At 46.9% G+C, this 20,779-nt stretch overlaps 1 protein-coding gene across 1 annotated transcript in view; it reads right to left on the bottom strand.

The window, feature by feature from the left end:
* Window positions 1-824: 824 nt before the first annotated feature.
* The window catches only part of TMEM39B (transmembrane protein 39B), a 25,570-nt gene continuing 5,615 nt past the window's right edge, over window positions 825-20,779 (bottom strand). The window contains exons 2-9 of the mRNA XM_014549487.1: window positions 19,246-19,372; window positions 18,256-18,475; window positions 17,601-17,684; window positions 17,134-17,288; window positions 8,653-8,989; window positions 7,293-7,480; window positions 3,136-3,256; window positions 825-1,272 (exon numbers count right to left, since the gene is read on the bottom strand). Of these exons, the coding sequence (XP_014404973.1) occupies window positions 1,030-1,272; window positions 3,136-3,256; window positions 7,293-7,480; window positions 8,653-8,989; window positions 17,134-17,288; window positions 17,601-17,684; window positions 18,256-18,475; window positions 19,246-19,372 (1,475 nt within the window). The 3' untranslated portion in view covers window positions 825-1,029. The remainder of the gene's footprint in view (window positions 1,273-3,135; window positions 3,257-7,292; window positions 7,481-8,652; window positions 8,990-17,133; window positions 17,289-17,600; window positions 17,685-18,255; window positions 18,476-19,245; window positions 19,373-20,779) is intronic.

Here is a 20,779-nt window from a genome sequence, read left to right as displayed (position 1 = left end):
GCTCAGAAACTCTCTAGTCTGGAGCCATTGATCCTCCCTGATCCAGGCCCTCCAGACCTTTTCAGCTCCATCCCACCCCCGGCCCACTTTCCTTATCTTTCCTGCTCTAGGAACCACATCCTGCTTACCCTCCCCAAATACACCAGATGTTCCAAATCTGTGCTATTGCACATGCCCTTTTCTCCGCTTGAAGTGCCTTTGCCCTCTTGTCCACCTAGGAAGTAGCTGATGCAACTCAGGCTATCCACTCCTCCAAGAAGTCCAGAGAACATTACACATTCTTCCCTCTGTGCTACTGTGTACCTTGTAACTGTTATAACCATCCCAGTGTAGTACGACTTGTTTCTGTGTCTTGGTATCTTCACTATCTCCCACAACACCTGGCATAGAACAGGGCACTATGACTGCACGCTGAACCAGGACCTCACATTCTGCTAGGGTAGTAGTGTCATATTTTGGAGGGGTTTTTTTTTTGGCCCAGCTCTATCCTAGCTGTGTTACCTCGGGCAAGTCACTATAGCTCTCTGAGCTCATTCTTCATCTATAGACGAGAGTGACAGCACCCACCTCCTAAGGTTGTCATAAAGGTTGGATTAAGACAAGGCCTGTAATACACATAAAGCAGCACCTGGTACACAGTGAGCATTCAGCTAGCAGCAGTTTTCATTGTTACCGTGACCTCTCGTGCCTCGTCTCCCCTCCACTGGAGAAGGCAGAGCCCACAGGCCCCAGAAGACACACGTGGGGTTTCCTGGCCCAGAATCACACACCACTGCACTCTGCCTGACAGGCAAGAAGGGAAAGAAACTCAGGACACGAGCTTATTAGGAGTATAAAAATAGGACTTTTTTTCCTCATAATCATATCAATTATCAAAGAAAAAAACAGTATGTAACAAAAATACAAAGCTCTGGTGGATTTTTTTTGTCAGTTTTTGGGTTTTTTTGCCGCCCCCCTCCCTCCCCAACAGCCCCTTCCCAGGGATCCCCTGGCTGAAGCCTGGGTGCTGTCCCTGGGGTTGCCCTGGGCTCAGGAGAACCGGTGGTCCAGGTCCCTCTGGGGGTTGGCCGAGTATGAGTAGGCCTTGCCCAGTACCAGGCGGTCCCGCAGCAGCTTGAAGAAGGCGTAGTAGTTGCTGAAGAGGATGAGCGCCAGTGAGATGGTCTGGTGCCACTTTTCAGAAGACATTAAGGAGTACAGCTGGTAGACAATGACAGCACCCTCCAGCAGCAGGAGGATGTTGAGGATCCGCAGAGGTTTGCTGAAAAAGAACTGCCCAGGAAAGAGGAGGATGGACTGGAAAGAACTCTCCGGAAACCTGCCTCTTGGGGGGCTGGGTGGGCCAGTGAAGGGAACGAGCTCTTGGGGCCCCATGCAGTGGGCTGGGAAGGGAAACTTCAGAGGGTTGGGCACTGACTTTGCTGCCTCTCTGCCTTTGCTTGTGGTGTTCCTTCTGTCAAGGCTACTGCTCCCCACATAATGTTGTTTAAGATCCTATTCAACTTCTACTTCCTCCAGGAAGCTTTTCTTGAGAGGTCTTGCTTGCTCTCTCAAACTTTTTTCTGGTCTAAAATCAGACCAGATTTTATATGTGATCTTCCTGGGTACTGTAAGACCTGAACCAATTAGAATCTTATGATATATTAGAGGCCCGGTGCACGAATTTGTGCTCTAGCGGGGTCCCTCGGCCTGGACTGCAGGATTGGGATGAAACCGGCTCTCTGACATCCCCCGAGGTGTCCCAGATTGCAAGAGGGTGCAGGCCAGGCCGAAGGACCCCACTGGTGCACGATCAGGTCCAGGGAGGGATGCGGGAGGTTGGCCAGCCAGCGAGGGACTGTGGGAGAGCTTCAAGGCGTGTCCGGCCTGTCTTGCTCAGTCCCAATCAGCTGGACCCCAGCAGCAAGCTAACCTACCAGTTGGAATGTCTGCCCCCTGGTGGTCAGTGCATGTCATAGCAAGTGGTTGAGTGGCCTTAGCATATCATTAGCATATTACGCTTTGGTTGGTTGAATGGCCGACCAGATGACCGGATACTTACCATATTAGGCTTTTATTATATAGGCAGAGTTACAGACTCCACAGCCTGAGTCACCAATTACTTCATGTATAGCACTTGCCAGCTAGGCCAGAAGCTTCCAGGGGACATGGTGACTCCTCACTCTTACTTGGTGTTTACCAGGCAAGGTAGAGTGTAGCAAAAAATTTCTGATCAATTCAAAAGAGTGATCAATGTCTAGGGATCCATATTCTGCAAGAGGCACCGTACCTAAACCTCAAGAGCTGCTCACAGGATAGGAGAAGTAGTAGGAAATGGGAGTCCAAGAGACCAGCATGCCAGGTTCAGCTCTGCCAATGAGAGGCTTCTGGGGCCTCGGGCAAGTCCCCTCCCTGTCTGGGCCTCAGGTTTCTCTACAGTGAAATGAAGAGATTACCCAGATCTATGATTTCTCAGACTGTGTTCCTTAGAGCACCAGGTTCCGAGGAGGTTATTTTAGGGACTATAGCAGCGGTGAGCGGGAGTGAAAGGAGTCCCAACCCTGGCAAATAGAGCAGTGCCATGAGGTCCTATACATTGGACTTTAGTCTATGACTGTATTGGACAAAGGATTTTGATAGCAAAATAAATAAATAAAATGCAGACCACTAGCCTAGATGATTTTGAGCAGCCCTTTTCCATAGTGTCACTACCTCCAGTTTTCAAATTTCCTAGGAAGGCACCCTTGAACAACTTCAACTCTCTAAGCTGGTTTTAGTATCTAAAAATGGGGAGAGCCCTGGCATTTCTCCCGTACACACAAAGTTCTGGGAAAGACTGGTGGAAGAGTGCATGGGAAGTGCTTGCCTGGCACACAATAGGAATGATGATAGTTATTATTTTTATCACTAGGAACCTTTCCTTATATTGTATCATCTTTCCCACCTCCACCCAGTATTTCAATGATCTGCTACCAGGCAAGATGCAGTTATGAAGTGGTTGACATGGCTGTCCTTGTTCTGCATGTGTAATTGTCTGCCTTTGGATTTGGGAAATACCTAAAAATAACTCTCTTGTTATGATATCACCTTCCTGCCCCTCTGGCCCCCCTGCCCTGTAGCTCAGGCCCCACCCTCCTTCCCGGGGAGGAGACTCACGTGGAACCGGAAGTGGGAGACGTCGGAGGGGACGGCCACATTGTAGTGACCCACTGCTTTGTAGACGTTCTTGCTGTGCTTCACCAGCACGCCCTGCGGCCACATGCATTCTTCAGTCCACCTGGAGGCAGAGCCCAACAGTGCGCTTTATGCCCAGCTCACCCACAACAGGGGTGACCAGAAGACTGGGCATGAGGAGAAACCACCAGGGCTCTACTCTCATTTCTATGACTCAGCAGTGACTTTCCCTTTCTGGGTGTCAGTTGTCTCCTCTGTAAAATGGGGTAAGAACCATGAGAAATTCACTGTGCTGGCAGTCGCAAGGTCTAGGGCTAACGTTAACGCCCGAGGGAGTGTCAGGAAAATCTTTTTCCCTCTCTAGGTGAATCTTCTTCACCTGGTCTTACCTGTAGCCTCCAATTGGTCCATCACAAGTTGCCTAAGTGGTCTTTGTAAAATACCAAACTGAGCCTGACTGTTTTCTGCTCAAAACCCTCTGAAGGCTGTCCAGTGCTCTTGGGTCAAGTCCTCTGAGGCCCTGCATGGCCTTCCATGACTGCCACCATGTAGCTCAGTTTCTAGTTCCTCCAGCATACCTTACTGCTTCATGTCTCTGTACAAGTTGCCCCCTCCAATTGGACTGCCCTTCCTGATGCCTTATCCTTCTGGCAAGCTCTTTGTCATCTTTTTAAAAAAATTGATCTCAGAGAGAAAAAGGGAGGGGGAGTGGGAGGGAGAGAGGAAGGGAGGGAGGAAGAGAAGGAGGGAGGGAGGGAGAAACATTGATTAGTTGCCTCCCACACGTGCCCCAACTGGGGATCGAACCTGCAACCTGGGCGCGTGCCCTGACCGGAATGAAACCTGCCACCTTCTGGTGTATAGGACGGTGCTACAACCAACTGAACCACACCAGCCAAGGCTCTTTGTCATCTTAAAACCCAGACTCCTCCAGAAAGCCTTCCTCCAACTCCTCATAGAATTCAGCAACCTTAACACCCCCCAAACCCCTCCTACTGATCTACTTTCCCCAATGTTTTGCCACTTACTTATTTCTCTGTATGTCTCAAAGGTTGGGAGACCTTAAGGGAAGGGATGGTGTCCAATGCACCTCTGTCCTCGCAGCACGCCACAAGGGCTGGCACACAGAGGCCCCAGTGACCATGTGAACGAGGTGGTGGAACCAGTGCGCTTCCTTCCGACGTTCTGTGAAATCTCTCAGGAACTCCAAGGGTGCCGGGCCAGAGGACTGAGAATCACTGTCTGCAAGAAGCTCAATCTCATGCCCCTGCCTTGCTGATTCATTCATTTAAAAAAGTTATTGTGTTACATGTGATAATGCGAATGAATCTCACGGACAATATGCTGAATTAAAGAATCTGGACTCAAGATTTCATTTATATGAAGTTGCAGAACAGAAAACTAACCTCTGGTGAAAGAAAGTGAAAAGATAGTTGGGGTGGTCATTGGGAAGGATCATGAGGAAATTTTCTGAGGGGCTGGAAATGTTCTGTAGCTTGATGGAGGCTAGATTACATGGGTGTACATGCCATTATCAAAACTCAAAAAATTATACATTTTAAGATTTATACTTTTCAGCTCTGGCTGGTGTGGCTCAGATGGTTGGGCACCATCCCGTGTACTGAAAGGTTGGCTGCTGGTTTGATTCCCGGTCAGAGCACTTGCCCAGGTTGGGGACTCAATCCCTGGTGGGAGGCATGCAGGAGGCAGCTGATTGATGTTTTGCACTCATGTAGATGTTTCTCTCCCTCCCTCCCTCCCTCCCTTCCTCCCTCCCCCTTTCTCTCAAAAAATCAATTTTAAAAATCTTAGAGATTTGTACATTTAATTGTATATAAATTTTTCCTTAAAAAAAAAAAAAAAGAGGATAGCCCTGCTCAGAGGTTGAGCATTGACATATGAACCAGGAGATCATGGTTCAACTCCTGGTCAGGGCACATGCCAGGGTTGCAGGCTCGATCCCGAGTAGGGCGTGTGCAAAAGGCAGCCGACTGATGCTGGCATGGCTGTCCTTGTTCTGCAAGTGTGCATTGTCTTCCTTTCGATTTGGTAAATACCTAAAAATAGCTCTCTTGTTATTACATCACCTTCCTGCTTCTCTCATCATTGATGTTTCTATCTCTCTCTCACTCTTCCTTCCTCTCTGAAATCAATAAAAATATATTAAAAAAAAAAAAAAAAACTGCCCAGCCAGCATGGCTCAGTGGTTGAATGACAACCTATGAACCAGGAGGTCACAGTTCGTTTCTGGTTGGGGCACAAGTCCGGGTTGCAGGCTCGGTCTCCAGTGTGGGGCGTGCAGGAAGCAGCTAATTAATGATTCTCTCTCATCATTGATGTTTCTATCTCTGTCTCCCTCTTCCTTCTTCTCTCAAGTCAATAAAAATATGTTTAAATTTAAAAAAAAGGACTATACACAAAAAATTTACTGTGGACCTATTATAAGCCAGGTGCTCAACTAGGAATGAGGAGATGGCTGAGAGCCTGATAGGTAAGGACCCTGATCTCCAGGAGCTTTAGTCCTGGAGTGACAGGCAAGTCACTAAGCAAACAGAGCAGAAAGTGCTAGGTGCAATGATCATGGTATTATGGGATTGTAGGAGCATAGGGGAGCACTTGGATGGACAGGAAAGTGTTTCTGGAGGAATTCAAGTGCTAAAGAATGGCTAGGAATTAATCAGGAAAAGAAAGTCGGGAAGGATGTGGCAGGCAAAACATGCAGCATGTGCAAAAACCTAGATATAAAAATGCATACAGAGTTTAAGGATTCGAAGAGGTTTGGTCTGGCTAGAGCAGAGTATGAGTTGGGGCATGGTAAGAGATAAGGTAGAAAAGGCTGGCAGGACCCAGCTCATCAGCTGGGAAGCCGTGTGAAAGATCCTGAATGTTATCTGCAGATTGTGGTGAGCTACGGACAGGTTTAGCCTCATATTCTGCTATGTTCTATCTTTCTACTCCTCCCTCCCTTCAGAGCCCCCTTTTGGCCCATTTGGCAATGCCCATCCCCTTTCCTGGACCACCTGGACAGAGGCTGAGAAAGGCCCTGACTGGCACAGAGGGCCAACACCAGGAGGCTTGGTCTCTGTGGCCTCCCTTTGCATCTCTGCTTCTAGGTGGGCCTACCGCTACAAACCTGTCCTAGTGGCCTCTTCTCTGCCAGGCCTTGTGCTTGGCCCATGACTCAGATGTGATACAGAAGTGGCCTCCGTGTTGAGAAGCTTTCAGTCTATCGGGGCAATACAGGCAGGAAAACCCATATAACCTGGGTGAAACGCGCTGTGGTGAAATGCTAGGCACCATGAAGAATGAGCCAGGCTGGGGGAAGACAGCCTAGCACCTCAGGGTTCCCAAGCAGGGTAACTTCTGCCTCTGTTCTGGGTGCAATAATATCCTAGAGCTGGGCCTCTTTCACACCACTCATCCTATTTTTGTACACAGCTATCACCCCCACCAGACTGAACTCCTTAAAGATCTTGTTCAGTGGCGGCCCTCTTGGCGCAGTGGGCAGCGCGTCAGTCTCATAAAGATCTTGTTCAGTAATTTCCTCCCTGTTTTTTTTCTTCCCTGTCCAAGATTCACCATCAGCACCAACACCATAACACCATATCTTGTTATCAGTTTGACGTCTCTAAGATACGCCTTGGAACTGGTCCCTCCACTACTCAAAATCCTTCATAGCTCTCCTTTGCCTATAGGTCAAAGCCAAGCTTCTTTGTCCAATATATAGCACCAAGCCTGGTATGGATTAGGTAGAAATAAATGTCTGCTGGAAGAGTAGGTGACCTAATGACTGAATGGATGAGTAAGCAGTTGATAGAGGGAGTGAAGCGAGGAATGAATGCATGAGCAAATCAGTCAATGGGTGAATAAACAGTAGTCAGTGAATGCGAAAGTCTATGAGTCTATGAATTTACTGCCTGCCCCCTCCCATCTCTAGTACACTACAAGTTACCTAGGGACAGGGAACATGTCCGTCCTGGGCCCTGCCATACCCTATTCTGGCCACAAGGTCTAGCAAACAAGACATGCTCAATAACCTTTTGCTGACTGAATGAATGCGTTGATGAGCAAAGAGGTGAGTGACTCCAGACACTGACCAGGAGGGTTAGGGTTGGGCAGAGAAGGGTAGGGCAACTCACGGGTGCTGCAGCACGTTGGAGCACAGCGCTGGGTCCACTTTCTGCCAGCAGCCAAGGTGGGCAGCGGCCTTGTGCAGTAGGTCGCAGTAGCTGGCAGGCAGCAGGTGCTGCATGAGGATCACTGAGGTGCTGATGGACACCAGAAGGAAGAGCTCGCAGGACCAGCGCTTGTCATAGTAATGAGTGTTCTGGGGGCAGGAAGAGGTGGGAAAGGCCTGGGATGCCCATAACGTCCTCACTCCTTCCCCCTTCCCTGAGTCTATGTACCTTGAAGATCAAACCTGGAGAGAACTCAGGGTGACGTGAAACCAAGGATCTAACACCTAACAAAGAAGGCTTAATCATGGGCTTAGACAGTGATGGCGAACCTTTTGAGCTCGGCGTGCCAGCATTTTGAAAAACCCTAACTTAACTCTGGTGCCGTGTCACATACAGAAATTTTTTGATATTTGCAACCATAGTAAAACAAAGATTTATATTTTTGATATTTATTTTATATATTTAAATGCCATTTAACAAAGAAAAATCAACCAAAAAAATGAGTTCACGTGTCACCTCTGACACGCGTGTCATAGGTTCGCCATCACTGGCTTAGACCCTGTGCCCACTGCTTAGTCTTTTACAAAGAAAAACTGCTCCCACTGCCCACCACTCTGAGCCAGAACACTGGCTCCCAAGTTCAGGCACAGACTCTGGAGTCCAACTGACATGAGTTCAAATCTTGGCTCTGCTGCTTATTAACTGTGTGACCTTGGGCAAGTCATTTCACTGCTCTATGCTCCAGTTTCCTCATCTGTTAAATGAAGATAAGAGTAACCACCAACTACCTCTGAGAGGCATTTGGAGGACTATAATACCCATGAAAGCTCTCACATTGTAGGTGCTCAACAAACTTTAAAACCTCGACCTCAAATTATTCAGTAGGGTCCATCCTTGGATACATGTTTCCAGCCTACAGTCAGCTGGGAAAATACTTTCCCAGAAGGCCACACAAGCTAGAGAGAGAGCACAGGCTTTTGCTGTCACTCAGATCTGGATGAATCCTGCTTTCCTATTTAATGATAAAGCAGGACACTGTGACATGCCTGTACCAAAACAGCCAAATTAAAATACAAGTCACTGCTCTTTGTTATCAAGTATTATGAACAACAATGCATGTCCTCCTCACTGGCTGGGTGACCCTGTGCAGACCACTTCCTTTCAATGAGCCTTGTTCTTTCCACTCTAAAAATAGAGGCAGCAGTCACTCTAGCCCTTGAGAGAACATACAGAATCTCATTAAAAAAAATAGTAGTTATTTAGGCAAGCAGGAGGTCTCCTGGGGGGCAGGCCCTTTACCTCCCTGGGTTGAGCTACACACCTTCACGAACCAGACAGGCACAAAGGCCACATAGTAGGCACTCAGCATGGAGCTGACCAGCACTTCCTTCATGCGCCAGTTGAAGTCCATCTTGAGGAACTCCACCTCGCTGCGGATGAGGCTGGGTGACAGGCAGCAGGCATGGGTGGGCATGGAGTCTGGGCCGTACAGCTGCCGCGTGTGCTGTTTCCACGTCTCCCGCAGAGTCAGCAGGTAGTCCCGGCTCCGTGCCAGGCCACTGACAGCCTCCCGGGGACCCATGGAAGCCATGTGGCTGAAGAGATTTGTCTTGCGGATGTCACAGTTCAGCTGCAGGAACGGAATGTACATCCCAAACCTGCGGGGGAAGACAGTTGGTGAGGGCAGGCCTGCCCATGGGCCAGGATCCCAACCCTCAGCCACTGAGAGCCCTTCTTTCCTCCCTGGGCCTTAGCTCTCTTGGCTATTCTGAAGGGAGAATTCACTCGTCCTTCTAGCCATCCATCCTCCCATCCAATGATCAGTCGTTCAACACATTGAGTGTGTGCGGAGCATCAGGGATATAGCGGGAAGCGAGAGATGAGTCCCTCCCTGCCTTCACAGTCTATTGACAACTAACAGCATTCCTAACAGCCCACAGTAACTGGGCACCACCTCTGCTCCAGACACTGTCTTAAGTCCTTTACGCGAATTCGCTTCCCTTTTCCTCCTAAGAACACTGTGCATTAGGTCCCGTTGTTTTGTGCCCTTTCAGATGAAGAAGCTGTGGCTCAGAGAGGTACCGTGGATTCCCCAAGGTTCACGATTAGTAAGGAAGTAACAGAGCTGGGATTTATCCCAGAATAGTCTGATACCAAAGATCAGGAGAGATACTCAATAAATACCATGAGTAATCCATTTTAAATGTACATGGCACGGAGGTATAAGTTGCTGAGTACATATGTTAGACAGCTCTTAGGGCAGCTCAGGAACAATATTTGTGTGTCTATTATGTGCCATGCACTGAAATGGGCCCTTGAAAAGTACAAATCTCTTCCCCTGAGCAGTGCTCTTAGGTTACGGCTGGAGCTAATTAGTCAAGGGGTGTTTTGAGTGTCTGGCTCCTATCACTTGAGGAGAAAACTAGACGAACCCATAGCCAAGAAGGGTATATAGTTATAAAAAGTGGGTAAATGCCTAGCACAGTACATGGAACATCATGTAGGTGCTCTTTACAAGCATTTCTTTTTTTAGCTTGGGCCCTCTCAATTTCCCCAGGTCCTCAGACCCAGACCCAGAAGGGTTCCTGGGCTGCCCCAGAAGTCAGGGTCAATGAGAATGCTACATTTTCTTATCAACAGTAACTTCCTGTTTTCTGAGGTTCCAAGGGAAATGAGTGTCCTTGGGCAATGTGCTTCTTTGGGTTTTTGCTTTCTGTTCTATAAAATGGGGATGCTGCTCAGTCGGTGTGACTCAGTGGGTGTTGACCCATGAAACAGGAGGTCACGGTTCCATTACCAGTCAGGGCACATGCCTGGGTTTCAGGCTTGATCCCCAGTAGGGGGCATGCAGGAGGCAGCTGATCAAAGATTCTCATCATTGATGTCTCTCTCTCTCTCTACCTCCCTCTCTTTGAGATCAATAAATACTATGAGTATTTATTATATTTAAAAACTAGCCGAAACCGGTTTGGCTCAGTGGATAGAGCGTCGGCCTGCGGACTGAAGGGTCCCAGGTTCGATTCCAGTCAGGGGCATGTACCAGGGTTTCGGGCACATCCTCAGTGGGAGGTGTGCAGGAGGCAGCTAATCGATGTTTCTCTCTCATCGATGTTTCTAGCTCTCTGTCCCTCTCCCTTCCTCTCTGTGGAAAATCAATAAAAAATATTTTAAAAAAAATAAAAACTAGAGGCCTGGTGCATGAATTCGTGCACGGGTGGGCTCCTTCGGCATGGCCTGCAGGGATTGGGCCAAAACTGGCAGTCCAATGCTCCCTGCTGCTCCCACTCATCCCAGTCCCCCTGCACCTGCTGTGGGTTTGTGTCCAGTCACTCCTAGTTGGGAGAAGCTCCGCCACCGCAGCTGCACTTGCCAGCTGTGAGCCCTGCATCTGGCGCCCATCCTGAGGGATGTTGGTGCGGGGGGCAGGGGGACGGGATGCGATTGGCCCTCCCGGGCGGGTGGTGGGATGCCCTTGCAGCCAGGGATCCAGATCCATCCCACTGACATTTGCACTGGTTGTCAGGAGCCACCTGGTGGCCACTTTTATATCGTTTCTTCCTAGCGGAGCATCTGAAGAGGGGAAGTGGCCACGGTGCCCCAAGCCGACTTCCAGGAGGCCGGTGGTCGTTCAGAGCCTGGCCCATTCTCTGGATATTGGATCTGCAGGACTACTGAGGGAGTGAGTGGCTGCCACTGGGCTGGTAGGCTGCCCGGACCAGGTCGGTCAGCTGAGCAGCACTCCCGCTGTGGGAGCACACCTGTCCCCTGGTGGTCAGTGCACATCATAGCGACCGGTCATTCGGTCATTTAGGCTTTTATATATATATATCTATATAATATATATATTATCTCCCAAGGGGTCTCTGTGTGTATTTATATATATATATATATAGAGAGAGAGAGATAGATATAGATATAGATAGATAGATAGATAGATAGATAGATAGATAAAATGAAGTGGGGATGCTACCATTCTTCCTGGGGTAAGGTTAAGTAAAACAACTTAGAGAATTTGGTTGAGAAAATAACCTCTGGGGTCAAATAGGCCAGTTTTAAAATCCCAGCTCTGCCACTTACTAATGCTATTATTTAGGGCAAGTTACTTAATCTCTATGAGCCTCAGTATCCTTAACTTGCCTTAAGTTACATAGCTTATATTGATTCCCTATGTTCAACCAGGCATTATGCTAGTGTTTTCGTAAGTGCTCTCTTAATTTTTGCAACAACCCCCAGCATGGTGCCTGTCTCAGAATATATCAATATAATTTTGTTAGAAAAAGAAATAGGCCAGTGACTCTATCAGACAGGAAAGAAGACTGAAATGGAATTCCCAAAACACTCTTCAGGATCCCTGTGGGAATAAGGGGGTGGGCACTTACATGAATATACAAGGGACTCAGAGTCAAACTTAAGGGCAAGTACTTAAAATCTCTCTGATGTTGCCTCTAAGAAGAACGACAGATCAACTAATTTACGTGGTGACAGCAAGTGACTGCTCTGACAGGTCACAAGTTAGAAGCAGTTTCACATGCAAGATGGCAGATTCCCTCCCATCCTTTCCACCTAAGACATGACAGTAGGAAGTAAATCCGTATCAGCAAAACAAATGGGAGGAGTACACAAGTGATTCTGACAAATTTAGAAAGCGGACGGAAACATGTTGACAGATGAGGAAGGAAGCCATTGTCTAGAGCAGAATTGTCTAATAGGAATATGAGAGGCACACATGTTATTTAAATTTCTGTAGGGGGCAGGCTAGAAGAGGTCAATGGGGGCAAAATGGGGACATCTGTAATACTTTCAACAATAAAGATTAAAAATTTCTAATAGCCACATTAAAAAATAGATAAACTTAATTTTAATACTCTATTTTAGTTAACTCAATATATGCAAAAATATTATCATTGCAACATATAATCATTATTATGAATATGTTTTACTTACTTTCTTTTTTTGTACTAAATCTTCAGAATCCGGTGTATATTTTACACTTATAGCACATCTCAATTCAAATTAGCCTATTTCAAATGTTCAATAACAACAGGTGGCTAGAAACTACTAAACTGGATGACATAGGTCTAGGTCTAGGATATGCCATGAGAGGGCTGGACTGAGGGTAGGAGCTTCTCTGCCTAGAGTGATCCAAGAAAGGCTCTGGCTTGATGTGAGCACAGATGTAGAGGGCAGAAGTGAGAGCCAGGGCTGAACAAATGGGATTAAACAAAGATCTGTATTTATGAATAAGAATCAGTCCCTTAATCTCTTACACACCTCACACAATGCACACTGAAGGATTTTTCTGTAAAGAAATTGAACAAAGTGTTTGAGAACTGAGGTCCCCATTCTAGGCATCCTAGAGTAACACCTAGCCCCCTTTTTCTGGCCAAAGGGGGCCACAGCCTGACAACGAGTACCTTACTCAATCATCCTAAAGCAAAGTTTGCCCTGCCCATGTACTCAGAACTTCCAGTCAAATCTCCTATTCTCATATACAATGGCAGAGGGAGAGAAAATGCACTCCAAGCTACCAGGCTGTTTGTTCTTAAATAGAAATAGACAACCAAAGAAACCAACTATATTTAGAAAACTAGCAGCATTTAATAGAAAAATTGACCCAGGAGGAAAGACAAAATTGAGGGAACATAAGAGATTTTAAAAACAAGAACAGAAATGCCATGAAAAAGAATAATCAAAATAAGAAAGAGGTCTTAGATATTAAAAATTTGATTGCTGAAAAAATTCTCAATAAAAAAGCTGGACGATATAGTTGAGGGAATCTCCCTAAGGCAAAGTGAAAAGAGAGAGATACCCAGAAAGAAAGACTGAAGGAAGGGAGAGAAGAAAGGGAGAGAGATGAGAAAATATAAGGGGAACAGATAACCAACCTATGAGGTCTGCCATGTGATGAACTGAAGTCCCAGAGAGAATAGAAAACATGAAAGGAGCCCTGACTGGTTTGGCTCAGTGGATAGAGCATCAGCCTGTGGACCGAAGGGTCCCAGGTTCGATTCCGGTCAAGGGCATGTACCTTGGTTGCGGGCACATGCCCAGTGGGGGGTGTGCGGGAGGCAGCTAATCGATGTCTCTCTCTCTCATCAGTGTTTCTAACTCTCTAGCCCTCTCCCTTCCTCTCTGTAAAAAAAATCAATAAAATATATATAAAAAAGAAAACATGAAAGGAAAGATATTATCAAAGAAATAATAGAAGAAAATTTCCCTGAGCTGAATACCAAAATCTCATGGTAAAAAAAATCCTAGAGTACTGATAAGATGAGTGAGAAAAGTTCCACACCAGACACACCCTGGTGAAATTTCAAATAATCAAAAGTTAAACAGAATATCCCTAAAAGCCTTCAGAAAGAAAAAAAACAAGTCATGTACAAATAATTGGAATCAAACTGGTATTAGTCTTCTCTTTAGAAACATGGGATACCAGAGACAATGGACCAATATCTTCAAAATTCTGAGAATATGAATTTAGAAATCTACATTTAGCTGAATCATCAATTAAGTATGAGGGCAGAATAAAGACAATTTTAGACATGCAAAGACTCAGAATGTACGTTTAACTCCCATGTACCCATTGTTAAGAAAATTACCTGATTATGCATTCCAGCAAAATAAGGGAGAAAAACCAAGAAAGAGGAAGACATGGGATCCAGGAAACAGTGGATCCAACCCAGGAGGGCAGCGTAGGGAAGTCCCAGGCTGAGAGCTGTACATCAGGCCTAAAGAGCAACCACTCCAGACTGGAGCAGGAGGATGGAGAGCTCCAGGAGGGATGTCTTTTGGGGGGAAAATGAACTCCAGGCAACAGGTAGCATGATTGAGAGGCTGGATAAACTTGAGGATATGTTGAAGGCCCATCATTCTTTTGTCAACAAGAAAAAAAAAAGGCAATTAGAAACTCCAAGATGAAAAAAAAAGCTGTATAAGAAAGTTACAATCTAAATATGAAGCAAACTAAACTATGATAATGATTTTAAGCATTTGATGGAATGTAAGAGAAGAGAAACCATTTGACCTAGACACTAGAACATTCTTTTTTTAAGAGGCTCAAGATTATAATTCAGTTAACTATAGAGAAGGAATGTCATCTATGAATACTACTTGGCCCTACACTAAATGATGTTTTCATATTTATAACATCAAGTCTACTTATTAATTTTTAGAATTGGACTTAGACAAAGAATGAAAGACTTTAATGTGTTTATATACAAGAGTGTGAATGTCAAGCTTGACAGTATAAGAGTATAGTTGCCAGGAAGTGAGAGGAGGAAGAGGGTGAAAAAATGGAATGGCAGGGTTCCTAATATTCTTCTTTTACATAAAAGGAATTAAGACACTGACTACTATTGATGGAATAAAAAAGACAGGCATTCTCATATTACTGAAAATGATAACCAATAGGAAACTAAAAATAATAACTTATCAAACACTGGAAACAGTAGGGATGGAAGGGTGAACTAAGTATTTTGTTATTGCATGTGCACCTGTATGCATGTGCACATATGAGTGTGTGGTATGCATGTATATGCAAAGGATATTTATTTCCAGGATATACAAGAAACCAGAAATATTGGTGGCTACCTCTGGGGAGGAAAACTGTGTAGCTGGGAAAAGGGAGTCAAGAGAAGACTTTTTCATTCATATTCTTTCATATCTGTTGAATTTTTGTTTTTATTAATTTTAGAGAAACAGAGAGAAAAACATCCATTGGCTGCCTTCTGCACGACCCCTGCTGGGGATCAAACCCACAGCTCTGGTATGTGCCGCAGTCAGTGTGCAGTATTTAAACCTGCTGAATTTGAACTATGTAAACCTATTATCCCAACTATAAGATCAATACATTTTTAAAAAGAGTAAATAAAGGTATAAAGATACTAGAATTATGGAGGTGACCTGAAAAACATTTAACACCAGAAACAGTGACAGGGATTGTTTTTGAGAAGTGGGACTGGACTACTCTGGGGGGTGGAGTTGGAGGCTATTTTTCATTATAAGGTTTTAGCATACTGGACTTGATTTTTTTATGCGGATTTTTTTATTGTTTGCAAGAAAATAAAAAATAATGCAAGATATAAACATTGGATGATGTCTGTATCCAAGGAGAATGGACTCACTGGAGAATAACTAGAAAGGGTCAAATTTAGGCAATCGTTGAAAATTTAAATCAATACAACCATTTTGGAGGGTCAATTGCTAATAGCTATCAAAGCTGGTGTGGCTCAATTGGTTGAGCATCGTCCCTTACACTGAAGGGTCCCTGGTTCAATTCCCAGTCAGGGCAAAGCCCAGGTTGTGGGTTTGGTTCCGGGTCCAGGTGAAGCAACCTATCAATGTTTCCCTTTCACATCAATGTTGTTGTTTTTTTTCTCTCAAGACAATTTTTAAAAACATGGACATAACTTTTTATCAGTAATTCTACTTCTGCAAATCTGTTTTACAAAAACACTGAACAAGTGTGCAAAGATGTATGCAAAAGAATGTTCCCTACCTCATTAAGTAGGGAGAAACTAGGAATAACTAAAAAAATCTACTAATAGAAGACAAAACAAATTGTGAAAAATCTATACAATAGAATGCTATCAGGCCATTAAAAAAAGTGAGGTAGACCATATGTATTGCCATGAAAAAATATCCAAGTTATATGATTATGTGGAAAATGTAATCAATTTTACAACATCATGCATAGTACAATCCCATTTTTGTTTTTAAAAAAGTATGTGTGTAAATAAAAACCAACCAACCAACAAACAAAAAACACAACAACAAAAACAAACAAAAATGTATGTGTTCTAGCACACAAAAAGGAAGGATATGCAAGCATGTCAAACTCGAGTTTGACATGCTTGCAGTAAATAATGGTTTTCTGGGGGACTGAGATTATGTGGACTTTCATTTTCTATGTTAAAAGCTCCTATAAAGTTTAATGTTTGTATATGACATGTGTCACTCTTCTAATTATAAACTAGATAGAACTGAAGCAATAGTGATGGGGCTCCTCCCATGACAGTGCCCTTTTGGTTAACCAGGGTAGAGAGGGAGAAGTGTCCAGCTATGAAGCTTCCCAGGGAACAGGGCTGGTCCAACCTGGAGAAGCTCATGAACCAGAAAGCTCAGGGGTTGGGAAATAACTGTTAATGCCTAGGCAGCCAGGAGCCTGCCCCATGAACAGCCAGAGTAGACACCTTGCCAAAGCCCTCCCCAATCCTAGGCCAGAAGGGGCAGTCCTGGGCTCCTCTCAGACACTATCTCTCCATCTTCGACAATTTGGGTTCTGGCAAGATGGAGGGAGAGAGTGACCAAAACAGACAAAGACAGACATATACACATGCATGTGCAGACACACACACACACACACATGCTTCATGCATAGACACACACAGGTGCTTGCATGCACACAGACCTATGGGAGGCACCAAGAGCTTCCATAAGCACTGATATGTACAGAGACAGAGACAGACAGAGAACCAGAGAGAAAGGAAAGGAAGAGAGAAGGAGACAAAGTACATGCACTTCCCTCAGGAACCTTCCTTTGGGATATACACTCAGATTGGAGTCCTATTCTGACTCCCCCTTGGTGGCACCTTGGGTAAATTATGCCATCTCAGTTTCTGCTCCTGTGAAAGAAGGCTAATCACTCTGGTCTCAGGGGGATATTGTCTGACAATGTGAGAGAACATTGTTGCTGCCTGGCCTGGGAGTCTTCCAGGTGTGGGGGCCTGCTGACCCAGCTACACTCAGGACAAAGGTCAAGAACCAGGTGTCAGGCAGTGAGGGGTGAATGAGGGGTACTCACGGATAGCAGAGGAACAGGAGGTTCAGGAAGGAGTAGGTCCTGAAGAGGTGGATGAGGGAGCGGCACAGACTCCAGCCTGTTGCCGTGAGAACGGTGAAACGGGTGAGGAACAGCAGGATGGAGCGAAAGAGGGAGACCTTCCCCCTCTGAGAAGCCTGGGTCAGGGTGAGATAGGACGGGATGGGGCCTTGGATGAAGGCCACAGAGGCTGTGCCCAAATCCCTCCCAGCACGGCCTGTGTCCCACCCAGGGAAACATGGGGCAGCAGCCGCGGCAGAACCTGGCAAGGTGAGCCCTCCTTGACACCCAGTAAACTCCAACGGCCAAAGGGATGTTAGTAATGTTCTTCAACCAAGTCCGAAGGGAGCCCCAAGGAAACGCCTCAGGATTGAAGGGCTCCACGTATCTCCTCAGCACCCCCGGGGGAAAGGGAGTCCCAAAGTCCCCAGCCTCTAGGACCCAATCACCTCCTTCACGATGGACCCAATGAAGCGGCGGCCCAGTACAATGGTGGTCACCATCAGCAAGTTGAAGTCGATCAGGTGGAAATTCTGTCAGAGGCAGAGGCCTGGGGGTCACGAGGGGCCCCCTGCCTATATACAATCTATTCTCAGATCCACCTCCCCCTGCCCAGTCCTTTCCATAGGGACTATCCCCACTCTCTGACCTTCATAGGCCTCCAGCTGAGTCAGGACAGGAAATTACCTAGAGTAGAACAGGACCCAGAGGAGGGAAGTGGGAACGTCCCTGGAGATAAGAGAGTGGTGTGTGAGCCCCCTTGCCCTAATCACCCTGCCCCTGTCCCTGAACCTCTCGTTCTGCATGGAGACCTTTCCACTCCTTGAAACACTCACAGATGTCTATGCTTCATCTCCCCCACAGGACTTAAGACTGTGCTCCTTTAGGCAAAATCTGTCAGATTCATCTCCACTTTTACAATGCCTGGTGTGGTGCTGGGCACAATAGGGGTGAGAATTCAGAAATCACCAGTTTCCTGTTCTTTCTACACTTCCCTTGCCCAGCATGAGGCCAAGCCTACAGGGTGCTAGGGAAGCTGTGCTAAACTGAAACCAAACATACACTCACACACACATACACGGCTGGTCCTAGCTGGACACCTACCAGGGAGGTGTGGGAAGGCGGGTGGGAAGGTGGGTACCACCACACTGTCTTGTAGATATTGATGTAGTGAACGAAGAGGGCTATGAGCTGGCAGAAGAAGAGCTGCAACTCAAATAGAATGCTGGCTTGAACTGGCAGCTCCGGGATCTTGCAGTGCTGTAGGGGAACGACTGTCTGGGTGGCCAGTGGGGGGCTGGAGAGGCCCGTCCCAGAACTGCTCCTGGGGACAGGAAGGGAAAACATCAGGAGCTGACCTGAGAACCCTACCACGAAGGGCTTCTGAGGCACAGGATGATGGGGTAGGATCAGAAAAACAGTTCATGGCAAGAATGGAGTCCTGATCCTACATGGCAGACATAGGGGTTGACAGAGCCTTTTCCTATCCCTAATCTTGTTCAGGCTTCCCAACATCCCCCAGGAAGGAAAAATTTATTAGGTCCATTTTACAGACAAGGAAAATAGGAGGCCCAAAGAGGGGAGATAACTTGTCCAAGCCACCAGCAAATCGGCAGCAGAACTGTAACTAGAATCCAGGCCTTTGGATTTATTACACTGCTAGAGGCCTGGTGCATGAAATGCGTGCACTCGTGGGAGGGAGGAGTCCCTCAGCCCGGCCTGTGCCCTCTCGCAGTCTGGAAGCCCTCAGGGGATGTCCGACTGCCTGGCTCAGGGCTTCTGGCTGAGTGGTGCTCCCCCTGTGGAAGCGCACTGACCACCAGGGGGCAGCTCCTGCGTTGAGCCCCCTGGTGGTCAGTGCATGTCATAGCGACCAGTCGTTCCGCCATTCGGTTGATTTGCATTATAGCCTTTTATTATATAGGATGTCCCACTGCAACTGAACAAATGACCATCCTCTGGGTCTTTTCTGCTGCTTTCTGAGCCCCCTCTGGCATCTGGGGTATCACATCCTAGAGCTCAGTCAGGGACAGCTTTGCCCTTACCATCCCTGTGAGCCCACAGTGAGGGGCAAGACACAGAAAGGCAGTTTACCTGGTGCGGGAACGGACACTGGTGACTGATGCACTGGAAGCGTGGCCCCCACCAGAGCCTCCGGAGGACCCTGGCTCACACAGCGGATTACGACAGTAGGATGTCCTGTTGGGACCTCTTCTTCCTCCTGTGGGACTCAAATAAGGTAAATCCTCAAGCCAAAGGGCATATATCAAGGATAACAGCAATGATCCTGCCTACCAGTTTACCTGCTGTCTCACTTTACCATTTAATCACAAAGACCTATGATCTGGCTCCTGCCTACCTCTCCAACCTCATCTACCATTCTCTGCCTGCCCCCATGCTTCAGCCTTCCTGGCCTCTCTCTCCTTAAGCAAACCAAGCTTACTGCTACCTCTTGTACTTGCTGTATCCTCTGTTCAGAGAGCCCTTCCCTGATTGCCATTTTGGAAGTATCTGCTTCATAATTCGTTCCCACCTCCACAACAATTCACTCTTGGAATTTTTCTTATTCATTTGCTAACATATTTATTGTCCGTCTTACCCACTAGTATGGAAGGTCAGTGAGGTCACTACATTTACATCTTCTTCCATTGTATCCCCTCCGCCTACCACAGTGCCCAGCATTAAGTAAATGCCCAATAAGTATATATTGATGAGTGATGAAACCTGCAGGGTAGGTTTTCCATAGATTAGAAACTGAGTTTATACTGTGTCACAGGCAGTTTGGGGGCTGGGTCCTGTGCTCTTAGCTCTGGTGTATGCTGGTCCATTCAGATACTACCCAGTTTCTATAGGCTTACAATTCTGGGCAGTCGTGAAGTTTTTTCCTCCAGGGCCTGAGATCCAGCTCGAGGGGCATCCTGGTGTCTTATGGTCAAGACCCAGGGCCTGAGCTCAGGGCCAAGGATGTGGCTTTGGGAGAATGGTGTGTTTGTGGACCCAAACTTGGACCCACCATCTATTTCTCTAGCCTTAGCAGTCTAGCCCAAGCTCCCAGGCTCCATCCTGCTTATAAGCACCACCCCAGTTCTAGTCAAGGTTATAGCTTTGTTTATATCCCTTCAGGGTAACACGGCAGCTTACACAACACACACCTTTTGCCCTAGTTCCTCAGTTTGGAAGCTTTTCCCACAAGCCTCTACAAAGCACTTGTCCTCGAACTCTGCCCCTCAGCCAGCCCCCAGCCCAGAAGCTCTGTTCACACACGACTATACTCGGCTGAGAAAATCCCACACAAATACCTTCACCCCAAAAGCTCTGCCCATACCGAGTCTCCTCTCTTTAGAAGCTCTGCACCCACACAAGCACCCTCAGCCCAGAAGTCCCGCCTACACACAATTGTCAGCCCAGAAAACCCGCCCACGAGCCCATAAAAGCTGCGTTTGCCCAGAATCCCCGCTCCAGAATGGGGTTCCCTTAGTCTAGGTCTCCTTCCCGCCCCACCGCTTCCAGCAGAAAGCCCCCCGCAGCCCGGAAGGACGTCCCCGCCCCAGGGCCCAGTCCTAGGGCCCCGCCCACGCCTAGCCCATCCTCTCCAGAGCCCAATCCTCCACCAGACCCCACCCCGCAC

Source organism: Myotis brandtii, unplaced genomic scaffold, assembly GCF_000412655.1.
Source record: "Myotis brandtii unplaced genomic scaffold, ASM41265v1 scaffold555, whole genome shotgun sequence".
Taxonomy (NCBI): Eukaryota; Metazoa; Chordata; class Mammalia; order Chiroptera; family Vespertilionidae; genus Myotis; species Myotis brandtii.
The sequence above is the reverse complement of the archived record's forward strand: the minus strand, read 5'-3'. Positions and strand labels throughout refer to the sequence as shown.